At 44.0% G+C, this 16943-nt stretch overlaps 2 protein-coding genes across 3 annotated transcripts in view; one reads left to right on the top strand and one right to left on the bottom strand.

Annotated features, from left to right (window-relative positions):
• CAPSL (calcyphosine like) lies at positions 1–12379 on the top strand. The gene is made up of 6 exons (XM_079995144.1): positions 1–145; positions 3216–3261; positions 4640–4776; positions 6392–6569; positions 8619–8828; positions 10164–12379. Exons 3-6 carry the CDS (start codon positions 4640–4642, stop codon positions 10263–10265), a joined length of 627 nt encoding a protein of 208 aa, XP_079851270.1. The 5' UTR covers positions 1–145; positions 3216–3261; the 3' UTR covers positions 10266–12379.
• The window catches only part of IL7R (interleukin 7 receptor), a 24833-nt gene continuing 20266 nt past the window's right edge, over positions 12377–16943 (bottom strand). For both annotated transcript variants that reach the window (XM_079994978.1, XM_079994979.1), the window contains one exon: positions 12377–15011. In XM_079994978.1, coding sequence (XP_079851104.1) covers positions 14517–15011 — 495 coding nt within the window. In that variant the 3' untranslated portion in view covers positions 12377–14516. The remainder of the gene's footprint in view (positions 15012–16943) is intronic.

The raw sequence follows: 16943 nt of genomic DNA on the forward strand, positions 1-16943 counted from the left end.
TATGCTTCTGGGGCCAGGAAGCTGTTTATATTTACAGAATAAGCTCTGTGAACAAAATTGGAGGAAGAACCGATCTGGCTCTAGCGCTAGGGGAGGAAACCAAGCTGGGTTTGAATGGGACCTCCTCATGTTGCCTTCGGAGTTTGTGAGTGTGCTTATCTCTACTTTTTTTACCACCAAATTATTATTAAACTTCATTGGAATTCTGCTTTTGGGCCCAAAGGCCTCCAAAACAGTGAAGACCAGATTAAAAATACAATAGACAAAACACAATAAAATGCAACAAACAGGCTGTCGAATTAGCAGTAAATAAATATGACCATGTAGTGGGAGATTTATGGCATGTTTTTGGAAATCAATGCACAAGAAAGTACACAGGATTATTCTGTGTAAAGAAAGACGTTTTCCACCTTGCCCATTTCTGCTTCCTCATTTAAGACCAGACTTACTGTCGGGGGACAAAGCAAAGGCAGCTGTTCATCCTGATCGACCATCTGTCTAAATCAGACTTGGCATTCAAAGGGCTGTTGAGTCCAGGGGTTGTGCAGCACTATGTAGAAAGGTGTTTGAAAGAGTTTTGTCACGACTTGGGATTTTCACCATGCCAGTGCAAAAAGAGAGGCTGTGTTGGAACAGTAAAAATAGCTGCAGCCAAGGCCAGCAGCTTCCCACAGGGTTCTTTCGACAAAACAGTTTTGCTTTCTGGCAATAGCCATCTATGTGGTTTCGGCTGTTATATAAGTATTTAAGAAACTGGTGCATAGGACGATGAATCTGGTACTTTTCAACTGGGTTATTAATGCACTGTTCCCAAATCACGGAGATAAGACTCACTTATTTATAGCACGTCATCAGTTCCCTAGATGCTGCCACACCATGCTGACTAATGGTATCAACCAGCGAAGAACTAAGAGCTGGTGCCTCTTTGAGGCAGCTCCTGTATTCCTCAACTATGATTCACTTACGGAATTCACTGCCACAAGATATGCTGATGCCCACTAATATTAGATGGCTTTAAAGAATGGATAAACAGAGGGTCTGTGCTACCCCTTTATTAGCTATGATGACTAAATGGAACATTCATGTTCAATGGCAGCGCCTCTATGGATAACAGATGTTGAAGACAAACATCAGAAGTAAAGGCATGCACAATTGTGCCATATTAAGTGAGATGGCTCATGTAAGGACCTACTTTCTAGAACTTTTTTCTTTTTAGTGCATCTGAGCCAAAACTTAAAGGAGGAATGGCTGACTTACGTATACTTGGAGGCCATGTTATTCCAGTTGTAAGGTAAAGGGACCCCTGGCCATTAGGCCCAGTTGTGACCAACTCTGGGATTGCGGCACTCATCTCGCTTTACTGGCCGAGGGAGCTGGCGTACAGCTTCCGGGTCATGTGGCCAGCATGACTAAGCCGCTTCTGGCGAACCAGAGCAGCGCATGGAAACGCCGTTTACCTTCCCGCCGGAGCGGTACCTATTTATCTACTTGCACTTTGATGCGCTTTCAAACTGCTAGGTTGGCAGGAGCAGGGACCAAGCAATGGGAGCTCACCCCGTCACAGGGATTCGAACCGCCAGCCTTCTGATTGGCAAGTCCTAGGCTCTGTGGTTTAACGCACAGCGCCACCTGCGTCCCTATTCCAGTTGTAGTACTAATCAATTAATTTATATACTACATTTCCTGCAAATTCATCAGTGTTCAAAGCTATGCACATTCTAAAAACAGAAGTATCAGAACCTGAAGGCCATAAGTAGTTTTATTTTATACGCCACACATTTTGAAATGCCTTCATAGGCGGCCATGCTCTTTAATAACGTCTCCACGGAACAACTGACTAGGAAACAAAACTTTAAAAAAGGAAGCAACACCAAGCCTCTCTCACGCAGCTTTTGAAGGTTTCCATTTGAAGAAATATAATAGCTTTCCGTGGCCACTGAAGCTGCCGTCCTATATGTACATGCATGTGGGAGTAAGTCCCACATAATTCATTCTGAATAGACATGTATAGGCAAAGTCAACAAAGACACTGTGACACCAGAAAGACTAACAACAAATTGTTATAGAGGAGGTTCAGTGATAGGGCACATGCATGGCATGCAAAAGTTCCCCTGTTCAGTCCTTAGCATCTTCACTTGAAGAGCGATGGCCAGAGTAGCCAATCTTAGGCCAGATGGACCGAAGGCCTGCCTCGGAATAGGACTACTTCCCATGTTTCTTTCTTAGGGTACAATCCTCACTTGGTGTGGGTTAACGTAGTGGTGGAAGCTGGTCAGGCAGGTTGCTGCACCAATCTGAAGCTAGCATAGTGATTGAACCCAGTTCAGGCCTGATGCTGTCTTGTGATAGCAGTGGGGCCTGCTAGAGATCCAATGGATCCCAGGGCAGCTCAGCTGCTCTCACCCCTACCCCTAAACATCCTATTTCAGGGCTTTCCACTGGCTGCCATCGATCCACCTGCAACTTCAGTGGATGGAAGCAGGATCTTAGCACCAGTGGAATGGTGCTGGCATCAATCTGCAAGTGGAGGCCAGCCAAGCTCAGCAAAGGAACATCTCGGCCCAAATCAACCCCTGACCCCAACGAAAAAGGATGGGGTTGTTGTTAAGTTTCTTAGGTGCAGAAGTGCTTTGGACATTTTTCTTTTCTTTTAAAAATTGCCACAGGATTATATTCACAATCCCTTTGGAAACTACTGTATTTTTCGGTGTATAAGACGCACCCATGTATAGGACACCCCCTACTTTTGGGGACCCCAAATTTAGAAAATGGGCATATGCACTCTCCTTGTATAAGACGCCCCCAGATTTTTTACCTTATTTTAAAGTAAAAAAACCTAGTCTTATACACGGAAAAGTATGGTACTTTCTTTTTAAACATTAAACGTTTTGTCAGAAAAGTCTTGTCCAAGAAACGTATAAAGAAAAAAGAGCAATATAAATATTTTTAAAAATATACAAGAGACAAACGAAAAATGAGACTTCCACAATATGAAAAAGATTGGGCCAAGGAGAAATTAAGCAGAGAGAAATATATGAGGGAGGACCAGGCAGAAGGCCTTCTCAGTAGTGGCGCCCTCCCTGTGGAATGCCCTCCCACCAGATGTCAAGGAAATAAACTACTATCTGACTTTTAGAAGACCTCTGAAGGCAGCCCTGTTATGGGAAGTTTTTAATGTTTGATGTTTTATTGTGTTTTCAATATCCTGTTGGAAGCTGCCCAGAGTGACTGAGGAGGCCCAGCCAGATGGTCGGGGTATAAGTAATAAATTATAATAATAATATTATTATTTGACAAACTTAGAGAGTATGCTGACAATGAGGTTGACATGGACTAGGGACATAGTAAAAAAAGAAAGATTTTTTAAATGTGCTGTGAAAAGAGTCTGTGGAACACAGAAATCCCACATGAAAGTGGGGAAATCAATATTATGTTTTGTTTTGAGTCAGGGTAGAAAACCCCCCTTTCTATTCCCAAATGGTTTGCCCTGGCACCCCTTGTTTGGCCTACTGCCTGAGGTTTTGTGGAGGAGGATGCTCCATCACCAGTGTTGAAGTAAGGTTCAGCTGCCAGTCCAGTCCATTTCTGTTTGGGGGGGGGGCTATCTTAACCTATAAATTATATGTATATATTATTAATTAGCATTTTGGAGAAGATTTCCACTTTTTAAATACTACTTACAGCAGCGTCTTGGGTTTCCAAGTCTAAGATGTGTTGCTACACTGAGGAAAAAATGTGTGCATCATTCAAAACCTAATATGTTTGTACTATGTTCTTAGTAGATCTTTGTATTTCTTCTTAAGGGAAGGTTGAAATTCCAGTTTAGCACAATGACCTTTTGGACTGATACTATCAGAGGGTTGCAAAACCATTTCTGAGAATTCATTAATTGGCTGTTTTGGGGGGGGAAAGAAATCTACATTTCACTGCTAGCTAGTTATAACAGCAGAACATATTTTGCAAACATTCTTGAGTTGTACATACACACCTTGAAGAAATCCTCCTTTTCTTTTCACTCCAACACACACAGAGATTTATATTCTGGATTATTTAGCGAAAGGGAATCTTGGTGATGGATGGGAAAAGATCTATGCCAGATCCGTCCTATGCCAAATGAGAGATTTCCCAAGTGAAGAGTTGCTAAATCATTTAGGCTGCAACATAATGCACAGATTTGGTAATAAGCTTCAGTGAAATATAGGAGGAGTCATTTTCAAGCAAACATTCGGAAGCTCTGGTTGTATACTTTGTAAATTACTATTCACCGAACCTCCGTTGTTGCAGAGACATGGCCAGGTTTGAGGAAGCCGCCCTCCAAGCCTGACAAACGACGCACATAAAATTCTACAAAACTTATACATTCTGGAAAAGTGGCCGAATATTGTGACTGAATCCTTTTCTTCAGTTGACTGACTCACACATTGCATCTCAGAATTCATCCATTGCATTTTTACATTCATCCATTCTGTTTTATTTTTAAAACTCCCCTTGCAAAAGCCTTTGCAACCAGACTCAGATATGTATATGCACTTTTTATGTACGTTTGTGGACATACAAACAGAACATCTTCACTCTAGTAAATGAAGCTCCTTCTTATGAGTACGTTTGCCAACATTTTTGCCATTTTTTTCTCTCCTAGATGCCTGGTACAGCGAGACACGACCGGGAGATGGCAATTCGGGCCAAAAGAGACCTTGCCAAAACTACAGATCCAATCGAGAGACTTCGCCTTCAGTGCCTAGCAAGGGGCTCTGCTGGCATCAAAGGCCTCGCCAGGTAAAATGAGTTCATGAGGTAAATTATTAAACCAGCCCACATTCTTCTGTAGGCCAGGAGATTACTGAAGAACAGCTGGCCTTGCTTAATAGACATTTGGATTTCCGTGTTCTGTTTCAAGAGGCCCTCAAGCACTGATGTTATGAGGCAGCCAAACTGTCAAGAAAGAGAAAATACTTACCTGAACCAGTTGAGGGCTGCAGGGGCCTCATTACACCTGAATTCACTTCACAGCTCATGAACTCACGCAATGTTAAATATAACTGTAGAGTTGGAAGGAACCCAGTGAGTTAGAATAGAATAGAATAGAATCATAGAATAGAATCATAGAGTTGGAAGAGACTACAAGGGCCATCGAGTCCAACCCCCTGCCAAGCAGGAAACACCATCAGAGCACTCCTGACATATGGTTGTCAAGCTTCTGCTTAAAGACCTCCAAAGAAGGAGACTCCACCACACTCCTGGGCAGCAAATTCCACTGTCGAACAGCTCTTACTGTCAGGAAGTTCTTCCTAATGTTTAGGAGGAATCTTTTTTCTTGTAGTTTGGATCCATTGCTCCGTGTCCGCTTCTCTGGAGCAGCAGAAAACAACCTTTCTCCCTCCTCTATGTGACATCCTTTTATATATTTCAACATGGCTATCATATCACCCCTCAACCTCCTCTTCTCCAGGCTAAACATGCCCAGCTCCCTTAGCCGTTCCTCATAAGGCATCATTTCCAGGCCTTTGACCATTTTGGTTGCCCTCCTCTGGACACGTTCCAGTTTGTCAGTGTCCTTCTTGAACTGTGGTGCCCAGAACTGGACACAGTACTCCAGGTGAGGTCTGACCAGAGCAGAATACAGTGGCACTATTACTTCCCTTGATCTAGATGCTATACTCCTATTGATGCAGCCCAGAATTGCATTGGCTTTTTTAGCTGCCGCGTTATCAAGTCCAACCCCCCTGCATTGCAGAAATGGGCTGAAGGCAATGGTAAGAGGGCTTGGAAAATGAGGAATGAGGGAAGGAAAGTCATAGGCCCCTAACAGCATCACTTAGGGCAAAACTATTCAACTGTAGCTTGCAAAAGGCAGCATAAAATGCATGATTGTCAATAACAGCACAGAAGTACTGATGATGAGTTAAAGCAATGAAAGTAGGCGTTTTTTTCTGTAGCAAACTCAAGCAACTGCCTTGAACCTTAGAAATAACATTAACTATTAACTATTTGGGGGACCATAGGACTTGAAGCTGCACATTTCATTTGCAATATCTGAAAACAGAGTCCAGATTTACTTATTGGTATGCTAGTCTTTGGCCGATAGGGCTCCGTGAATGACTTATATACAGTTAGAACAAGGCAGGTCTTTTGTAATCTAAAAGGCATGACACAAAAGGAGAAATAGAGAGGGAGGATGGAATGGAAACAGTTCAGATGAATGCTACACATTTATTTATTTTTACGTAGGAGCTGATTGAGCTGCCCTATTGGATGAAAAAGGATTGTGTTGTTTCTTTTCTCTTGAATGCCTGTGTCCTAACTTCTTGATATCAGTGTCTGCTCTCTATTCCTCTTCCATCCTCTTTTATTTTATTACTCTTTTCTTCAAAGTGGCCCTTCTTTTCTTCAGGGTCTTTCGAATCATGGATGATGACAACAGCAGGACTATCGATTTCAAAGAGTTCTTGAAAGGCCTCAATGATTACGCTGTGATGATTGACAAAGACGAAGCTGAAAAGATCTTCAAGATCTTTGATAAAGATGGGAGTGGAACAATAGACTTTGATGAATTTCTCATAACATTAAGGGTAAGGCTAATTTATTTTATTTTATTTTTAAAAGAAATGCTTTCCGTGTCATAGAAATATAGAACGGTAACTTTAGTGCAAAAAGGTCTTAAAGGTAAAGGTAAAGGGACCCCTGACCATTAGGTCCAATCATGGCCGACTCTGGGGTTGCGGCGCTCATCTCGCTTTATTGGCCGAGGGAGCTGGCGTACAGCTTCCGGGTCATGTGGCCGGCATGACTAAGCCACTTCTGGCGAACCAGAGCAGCGTATGGAAACGCCGTTTACCTTCCCGCCGGAGCAGTACCTATTTATCTACTTGCACTTTGACATACTTTCAAACTGCTAGGTTGGCAGGAGCAGGGACCAAGCAACGGGAGCTCGCCCCATCGCGGGGATTCGAACCGCTAACCTTCTGATCGGCAAGTCCTAGGCTCTGTGGTTTAACCCACAGCACCACCCGCATCTTAAGCAGTGCTTTTTTCTGGTGGGACACAGGGGGGCTCATGCCCCTAAGCATTTTCTGAATCTAAGTTTGGCCTCATTGAGGGGCAGTATTTAAATATAAGCAGGAAAATGAGAGTACCTCTAAACATTTTTTTGGAAAAAGCACTGGTCTTAAGTGTAACAAAAATATAATTTAACCATTGTTTAATAAACAATGGCTTACTGTGATCACCTGGACTCTGTTCAGCAGCTTAACCATGGTTTATTAGTCACAAACAAACCATACACATAGGCCATGGTTTGTTGTTGGCTTATAAACTTTGGTTAATGTTAACAATGGCTTCCCATTGCATGTGAGCCAGGCAGTAGCTACCGTACTGGCCCGAATATAAGCCACACCCGAATATAAATCGCACCTTTAAAATTGGAGGAGGAAAAAAAAAAGGAAAAATACCCAAATATAAGCTGCTCCCTTCCTTGCTGCTCCTGGCTGCATACTGGGGGGGGGGGCTGCGCTGCGTTGGCGGCGGCCTTGGGGGAAGACAGGGACTATGCACAGGGCGGGCGCTGCTTTGCCACACTCCTGGTGCTGTTTGCCATGCTCTCCTGGCTGCATACCGTAAGGTCGCGAATATAAGCCACACTTTAACATTTCACAGTCGGAATTTGGGGGGGGGGGAAGGGAGGCTTAGATTCAGGCCAATATGGTACTATATAAGCTTATGAATTCTATTTTGAAAACCCACCTGCAATGTACCATTTCCTTTTGTGGATGGTGATTCATAAAAAGCTCCGTTGTGGTGAAATGAAACAGACATGAAAGGCCAAAGTAAGTTATATGAAAATACAATCATATGCAGCCCATATTCACTCTGGAGCAGGTCCCAGTATGTTCACTGGCCTTGCTCACTAGTAAGTGTATGTAGGCTAGTAGCCTCAGTATATTAACCAATCCTTTGAAATCTGTTTTAAGCTCCTTTCACATGGTTGTATGCATTCCACCATGCCCTATGTAAATGCCCATACATGAAGGGATGGGGTTCGTTTTGTTAGTTCTGCCTCAAACACTGCTTGGTTGTCATGTGAACAGGATTTTATGCCTGCCCATCTAACTGTATGCAAACTAGCCTCCTTCCGGTGTTACATTTCCCCCCTTGTGGGGGGGAAGTGGGGCTGAGAGTGTCCTCCACAAGTTGGAGGGCAAACCTCTGAACATCCTGTACTCAGGAAGGCTCTCCATACAATTTAAAACCCTGATCACAAATGATTATACCGTAATAAATATATTAGTCTGTGAGGTACCATACAACCATGTTGCTTTTCCTGCAGATGGCAACCCCTCTGATTTTATGAACACAGTTTTCCAATGGTGAATCGGCATTCCTATCCTTTCTATCATTTATCCCAGGTCTATAAAACAGGATATAAGTCCTTTATGATCAAATGGGTCCTGCAACCTTCCTTTTGGTGACCCAAAGCCCTATGAACACATTAAAGGAAATGCAGCCAATCTGCCGATATTTTTATTACAGTAATAGCGTTGGTCGGTACGAAGACCCTGCTGGACATGGGTGATGATCCAATGACTTTACTATGTTCATTTGTTGGTGTTGTTGTTTTAAAGCCTCCCATGTCTAACGCAAGAAAAGAAGTCATCATGCAAGCCTTTCGAAAGCTAGACAAGACCGGGGATGGGATTGTCACCATTGAAGATTTACGAGGAGTCTACAATGCAAAACACCATCCCAAGTACCAGAATGGGGAATGGTCTGAAGAGCAAGTTTTCAGGCTGTTTCTGGATAACTTTGATTCGCCTTATGATAAAGATGGACAGGCAAGTGAAATATTGCAGGTTGACAGAAAGGTGGCGCCTTTGTAACATTTAAGGGTTTTGCTTTAAAGAACAAGACAGCTGGCACAATAATTACACACAGTGCAGAAAATTAGGCATAGCTACTAGCCATGATGGGTGGCGCTGTGGGTTAAAGGGTGGCACTGTGGGTTAAACCACAGTGCCTAGGACTTGCCAACCAGAAGGTTGGCAGTTCAAATCCCGCAATGGGGTGAGCTCCCATTGCTCGGTCCCAGTTCCTGCCAACCTAGCAGTTCTAAAGCACATCAAAGTGCAAGTAGATAAATAGATACCGCTCCGGCAGGAAGGTAAACGGCGTTTCCGTGCGCTGCTCTGGTTCGCCAGAAGCAGCTTAGTCATGCTGGCCACATGACCCGGAAGCTGTACGCCGGCTCCCTCGGCCAATAAAGCGAGATGAGCACCGCAACCCCAGAGTCGTCCATGACTGGACCTAATGGCCAGGGGTCCCTTTACCTTTACCTTTACTAGCCATGATGCAGATGGATGCTGACTGGCTTCTGCATTCCAGTTGCTGGAAACCACAGGAGGAAGCTATTGCTTTCTGGTCCTGCGTGCAGGTTTTTCACAGGGATCTGGCTGGCTGCCGCGAGAACAGGATGCTGGACTAGATGGGCCTGATCCAGCAAGCTCTTCTTATACCCTTGCTCTTTCATGAACATTAGTCGGATGGGGGGGGGGTGGGAATGGGATATGTGAACTCCATGGGGGTTTGACCAGTGAGCAGAAGTGCAGGAGACAACCTTTGTATTTGTACGCCTTAACATGCAAAATTCCTATGGCTTTTACATCCCACTTTTTTTTACCATTATCCTTCAACACAACTGTTTTCTATGTTCCAGTGTTCTGGGACTCTAAGGAGGATCAACGCATCTGCTTGCTCAATGTGCCTTTTTACTAATAAGGCCTTCCATTGCAAATAATAGCTGGATGACCCTCATGAGGTTTTCTTTCCTGTAGGGAAAGGGAAGGAAGGACTCCATAATGGGAATTCCCATCTCATGTTCAGCTCTTTATTTTCTGCTGTCATGGACTCCGCATTTCCCCCTTTCTGTTAAGGTTCCTTCTGAAAACCGGATGCCTTCTAGATGTAGTTGGACTACAACCTCCATTGGCTCCAGACAGGAGGACTCAGTGGTGAGGGATGATGGGAGTTATAGTCCAAAACATCTGGAGGGAAAGGCATCAATACATATTCCATGTGGAGCAATTTCTTTCTTGATTTCTTGTCTGTGGTAAGACAAGGCGAGACAAATGAAGATATTAATTTTTTTCCCCTTTACAATTCCTCTACTTTAGGTTACACCAGAAGAATTTATGAACTATTACGCAGGTGTCAGCGCTTCAATAGACACAGATGTCTACTTCATTGTGATGATGAAAAACGCTTGGAAAATCTGATTTTGTTATTGTAATGCAAAGTGCTGCTGCTGCTGCTGTTGTCATTGTAAACATCTCCTAAGCCTCATCATATACAGGACAGTGCTGCTGTATTTAGAGCAGTAACCAGCTGCACCATTCCTAGGAGTGAATTAGAAGAAGCAATAGCCAAAATTATCACCGCGCCTATTATTTTGGGAAGACTGATCTCACTGAGGAACTGTGCTTTTCGTTTCAGCAAACAGGGATTCCTAATGTAACAAATGTGAACAGGGGTCAGGAGGACAGAAGTACTGCTTGAGTCAGGGATGATAAGCCCTTCCTCCACCTGCTGCTTTTCCTCAACTCCTTTCCTTGCCCCCAGTTTCCTAGCCTCATTACTACCCCCTCAGTCAGGCTCTCAGATCAGTAATAAGAGGGGGAAGCAATATCTGGGGAGGGTTGCAGGAAGAAAAGTGGTGGGTGGGAAAGCATCACACCTGAAATTCCTCCTGTACATTATTCAGCAAACACAAGGTTGGGAATGCTGGGTTGCATCCAATGATGGTTTTGCCTTAGCGCAGGGGCGAGGAAGCTTTTTCACACTCCCCAGGGCCACACTCCCTTCTGGCCAACCTTCCAGGGGGGCCACATGGCAGTGGTGGGTGGAGCCAGAGGCAAAAGTGGGTGGAGCAACAAGTGAAGAAGTTACCTTTGTATGCAGCAGGCTAGAGTCTGCACACACATTCACACAACCCTCTATATCCTCTAGTCCAGGGGTAGGCAACCTAAGGCCCGGGGGCCGGATGTGGCCCATTCGCCTTCTCAATCTGGCCCGCAGATGGTCCAGGAATCAGTGTGTTTTTACAAGAGTAGAATGTGTGCTTTTATTTAAAATGTATCTCTGGGTTATTTGTGGGACATAGGAATTTGTTCATTCCCCCCCAAATATAGTCCCCCCCCACGAGGTCTGAGGGACGGTGGACCGGCCCACAGCTGAAATAGGTTGCTGACCCCTGCTCTAGTTAGACAAACAAGAGGCGTTATCAGAGCTGAAGGACATTTTCATCCAGGCAAAAAACACCTGGGTTGGAAGCAAGCTCAGTGAGGGGTCTGGTCTGAGGAGAGGGGTGTGAGGCCTGGGGAGAATGTGAGGGCCAGATAGAAAAGCTTGGAGGGCTGCATTTGCGGTTCTCCACTCCTGACTTTGTGCATGAACAAGGCCGGCCACTTGAATTTTGTTGATCCCTCATACCTCATCCCTTTCCACTGAAAAGCTGTTCCTGAGGATTGTGGGGGACCCACTTGTCAGCATGGAGACTGATGCACAGGTTTGTGGTAGGTGAGTGGAGGGCAGAACAGTAAAAATGGGGTGCTTCGACTTGTGCAAGCAGAAGTAGGTAAAGGTAAAGGGACCCCTGACCATTAGGTCCAGTCGTGGCCGACTCTGGGATTGTGGCGCTCATCTCACTTTACTGGCTGAAGGAGCCGGCGTACAGCTTCCGGGTCATGTGGCCAGCATGACAAAGCCGCTTCTGGCGAACCAGAGCAGTGCATGGAAATGCCGTTTACCTTCCCGCCGCAGCAGTACCTATTTATCTACTTTCACTTTTATGTGCTTTCAAACTGTTAAATTGGCAGGAGCAGGGACCGAACAAAGGGTCCCCCATCACGGGGATTCGAACCGCTGACCTACTGATCAGCAAGTCCTAGGCTCTGTGGTTTAACCCACAGTGCCACCCGCATCCCTTGCAAGCAGAAGTACTTTCTGCTAAAGCAAAGCCAGTGTTGAAATGCAACCCACTCTGATTGCTGAAGCCACAATTAGTTTCCCCCCAAGAAGATGGGCACCTGAAGTAAAAAAGACGAGTGATGAAATCCTTGCCAGAGTGCATCTTTTGGTTTTTACCTGCCATTTCTCCTTTTGCATATGGAATCTGCTTTGGCTCAGAAATCTATGTGACCCCCTTGCTTCCAAAGTCCCTGGATTTATACAGATTTGTATGGTCCAATATGTCAGCAAAACAATTAAACGGGCTGTTGGTAGGATGACTCATTGCCTTTCAGTGAGGCAGGGAGGAGAGAGAGAAAAACCGCTTCTGGTACTCCTTAGTAATGTCAAGTGCATATGAATTAAAACTGCATTCACTGGGTAACACTGACGCCAAGAGTTTACTTCATTTTCATTTTCAAACATACATAAAAAAAAAAGCAAAACATTTTCAAATGCCTGAGACCTTTTTTCACCAGTAGAAAGATGAGCACATATACATTCTAGCAAATTCTAGCATATCTGTATACGTCCGGGTGCGTCTGTGTGTTTATGTTTATATACACACGCACACAAACACACACATATATATTAGAAGCTGAATGTGCCCCTTCTGGCCCATAAAATCAGAAAGAATATCAATACGCTGCAATAAAAACCACACGGTAATCTTTATATCCAACCCAATACATTTTCAGCAAAATCTTCAGCAGCAGAAACGTATCATCAGTAAACAGCAAATGATTGGAATGTGGCTGAGCAGATACACACTGGATTGCACTGTCAGCCTCCAGGATCCTTGGCTTTGTGAGGAATTAAGCAGCAATTCATGACAGAATTCAAGTTTTAACTGTTGCTACAGTAACAGGCAATGAATTGATAGCTGTATCAACCAGTACATTTAAAATGCACCAGTGAAGTAACATATGTAACCAAGAGTTATTCACACAACACACAATTCATACACAGAATTCATTGCCGAAGTTGTGATGCCAACCACTAAGAACTGTTGCGCTTAGGTTCTGCTTGCAGGCACCTGTTTGGCCACTATGAGAACAACATGATGAACTAGATGGGCCACTGGCCGGATCCATCAGGGCTGTTCTTGTGTTCTTAAGAGGATTAGACAAATTAATAAAGGGCAGATCCATCTATCAGAGATATGTTGATCAGCCAGGAGCCACCTTTGCAATAATAAAAAAATCCTACACAATTCAACAGCATGACATGTGCCAGACCAATTTGGAATAGAGCTGTTAAAAGATCAAAAATATTTCTACTGTCAGCCACTCTTTTCAGGATTACTGGAGAACTGGATTTTTGCAGCAAGGCTAACCCCCCCCCCCAGTGTGTACAAATCATTGGCAGCCTCTCCCACGGAAACCCCATTTTGACGAACGTGCTCTTGTGCAACTTTTCGGCTGTTTCTTCACAAAAGTCAATTGAGGTGGTGGATATAGCCAGTGGGTGTCCTAAAAACTCCAAAGCGGTGCAATCCAGTATTCTGGAGGTGCAAACTTGTCTGGGTTTGATGAAATCTCTGCAAACATCCCAGTGTTTTGTACACATCAATGATTTTAGAATGCAGCCCTTATTCTGGCAAGTCTCCATTGAAAAAACTGACAAAGCACTATTGTAAGTACCTGTTCTTTCCAGAGCATTTTTACTGCGTTGCTCAGAAGAAAATATTTTCAGTGACTCGTGTTTACAGCAACAGGCAACTTGACCTTAGGGAAATAGCTAAATGCAGACATAAGAACACAACAAGACCTGCTGGATCAGGCCCTGTGGCCCATTGATTCCAATATCCTGTTCTGATGAGCCAACCAGGTGCCTGGGGGAAACCTGCAAGCATAACCTGAGCACAAGAAGACTTTCCCCTCCTGGTATTTGGAAGCACTGCTGCCTAAGACTGGAGGCTAGGCTAAAATATAGGTTTTTCAGATCCCACCTGACCTATAGTACTTTTTCATTCAAGAGCTTTGAAGCAGGCGGTGGTTCTGCTGGTGCAGCTTCCCAGTGTTGCTACAATGATGAGAAAACCAGAACCTGTCCCTGACCCACGTCAATTACAAAGCTGAGCAGCAAACTTCAGAGCCAGGGCAAGGCAAGAGATGCCAGCATGGAAAACCAGGTCATGTAATTCAGCCTTGCAAACAAGTCCACAAAAGTTACTAGCCTGGAGAAAGGTTCGAGCCCACCCAGGGATGGCTGCAGGCAGGATTCCTGCATTGAAGGGGGTTGAATTAGATGACCCTCGCAATTCCAACTCTGCAATTCTATGATTCTGTGAAAAGTCGCTTGCTGATGGCTGACAGAAGCTGGACACTGAGGACAAGACTTATTTCCTCGAGCAACCCCCAAGGTTTCCATGCAGGGAGCACTCGCCTGCATGGAATTCCGAGTCACCTATGGTGACCAGGCTAGTGGTTAACTTCAAGACTGGTGTAATCTTCTCACTGATCTGGTCAATGCCCAAAAATGATACTTGGAGAGCCCAATCATGCCATGTGCCAGAACTGCTAGTTTTGAAAATTCCCCTTGTTTTCGAAAAAACTCGCCATTGTGACATAGGCCTCTTCTTTATTTGGAACTGTTACATCTGCGTAAGCTTGAAGACAGTTATCAGACTCAGGTCCCGGCAGGATAGCAGCGGGATTCGTAGAAGAACTGGCATGGTTGAGGAGAGCATCACTACCGCCATCTTGGTCTCCAATACCACCTTTCTCGTATGGATTGGCATTGATTAATGTGTCATCCTCAGGAGCGAGGAGTCTTCTGTCCACATGCTTATCCAGTGTCTCAGCCGGCCACATTCCTTCATATGCCAGAGGCAGTTTCAGCCACCCATGGTTGATATGAACCAGGTTCTTTTGTTCCAGTCCTTTCCCCATCTTTTCTGGAACATCAAAATCCCAGGCAAGCAGCAAACGTTCTGACTTGGCCCGAATGCTATCCACCTTATGGATGGGGACGTATTCCAAACTCTCGGGACTGAAGAAGCTTACTTCGGAATTCTACCGGGATACGGGGATATTTCGTGTGACAGGGGAGGGGTGGGAAGTCAAAAAGAAAAATATAAGTGACTGTTATAGTTTTTTGTGATGTAAATTTGTTAAAACCTTTGAAAAATCTAATAAAAATTAATATGAAAAAGAGAGAGAATGGACTGCACCACTTCAGACTACAGGTGGAGAATGCTACTTCCAGATGTGAAAGCAAAACAAAACTGTGTGCAAATGGAAACTAACATCTCATGGCACAGTGGGCTTTGACTGCTGTATGGATTTATAATTTGTTGGGAGTTTTTAACTTGAAGGAGCAGGTCATTCTACCACCTCAGCATTCTGCCTTCTGAGTCTACGGCATGAGTAGGCCTCTATGGACAGCAGGGCCAGATTAGGTTTGATGAGGCCCTAAGCTGTTGAAGGTAATGGGGCCCTTTATATGTCCCGCTGTCCTTTGTCAACAACAAATTGTCGCTGTTTTTTGTGTTGAATATATGCTATATGGTAATTTATGGACCTAATAGGTATCTTTTTAAAATATATATATATATATATTTGTTAGGAATTTCAACATAACAATTTATCAAAAACATGTCATCCTCATTTCCCCCCTATTTAACCCACCCCCTCCATAAAAGAAACCCCCTCCCCCAGACTTCCCTCAGCCCTTCAGCTCCTCTCTCTGTTTTTTCAGCACAAGTTATTCTCTGCATATTATAAAATTGTAAAGATCCTTAATTTATCTATCTATATGTTACCAATAATAAATTTGTGTATGTTTATTCAAAACCTGCCAATGAGTCCAGTTCATTTTGTTGGACCTAATAGGTATCTAAAGCCATTTCTACATAACAAATAGGAGCCAACACAACACAACACAACACAACACAACACAACACAACACAACACAACACAACACAACACAACAACACAAAACAAAACAAAACAAAACATTGTTGCTGTATGTAGGTTTTATTTGTTTTTCATCTTGTATTTTGGAAATGTGCATCCAGTTTTTTCCCCCTTTAAATTTGTTTGGAGGCTCCCAAGAGAGTGGGGCCCTAAGCTATAGCTTGTTTAGCTTATACGTAAATCCGGCACTGATGGGCCGCCTCAGGCAAGCTGTGTCCTCCCAGCCTGTTCAGAGATCGTAACACTGGCCCTCTTGGCAGATTTACTGCTCAGGGTAAACGAGACTACACTTTGAGTTCTCGGCATGCATTCCACTTAAACAGTTGAAATAAACAATAATCGTTTCTACTGAGAGAACTTCCCAAGTGCTGAGCGGTTCTGGGCCCTCCTCTAGTTCATCCTCAAAATGAACAAGCCATTATTCATTTTCTGTTTCCCACATTTTATGGATAGGAAATGAGGGCTGGGAGAGAGTGACGAAGAAGACCACCCACCCAGTTCAGGGTGAAAGAGCTTCGCAGGCGGTAAATTTCCTATGTGGGAAGTACCACAGCCTGAGAAACCACATGAAACCTCCTCCATTGGAAAGTAAAGGTTTGTGAGACACTTTCCTAGCCCTAAGAGCTCTCCTTTATGGAATCAGAATAAGGGCGTCATTGCTGTGGCTGGGGAAAGGCAAGTCTGTTGATTGTGCTGTCTTTCATTTTCTCATTCTTACATTTCTGCATGTTTGCAACAACAACAACAACAACAAAAACCAACCCTTATGGAAATTCGTCAGCACGTCAGTATGCGTTTCTCCAAATACACACATCTTTTAATCCTAATTTGCTTAATATGCCTGGACTCCAATCAGCCCCAATACAGTGCTTATTGGAAGAGTGAGGCAGTGGAGAGACCAGAGAGTGCAGTGGTTGAACTAATCTTGCACTTCTGCCACTGCACTTCCACCACAGCTGACAGGAAGCCTACCCAGACATGTAGTTTTATTATACATATCAGTTTTAAAACTGCAAATATTATCTACGT

This window comes from Podarcis cretensis, assembly GCF_951804945.1.
Source record: "Podarcis cretensis genome assembly, chromosome: 11".
NCBI classification, from domain to species: Eukaryota; Metazoa; Chordata; class Lepidosauria; order Squamata; family Lacertidae; genus Podarcis; species Podarcis cretensis.

Coding starts and splice junctions, on each gene's coding strand:
- CAPSL (XM_079995144.1), top strand. CDS start 4,640: ATGCCTGGTACAGCGAGACACGACCGGGAGATGGCAATTCGGGCCAAA. Junction 4,777..6,391: donor GGCATCAAAGGCCTCGCCAG/GTAAAATGAGTT, acceptor TCTTTTCTTCAG/GGTCTTTCGAATCATGGATG. Junction 6,570..8,618: donor AATTTCTCATAACATTAAGG/GTAAGGCTAATT, acceptor GTTGTTTTAAAG/CCTCCCATGTCTAACGCAAG.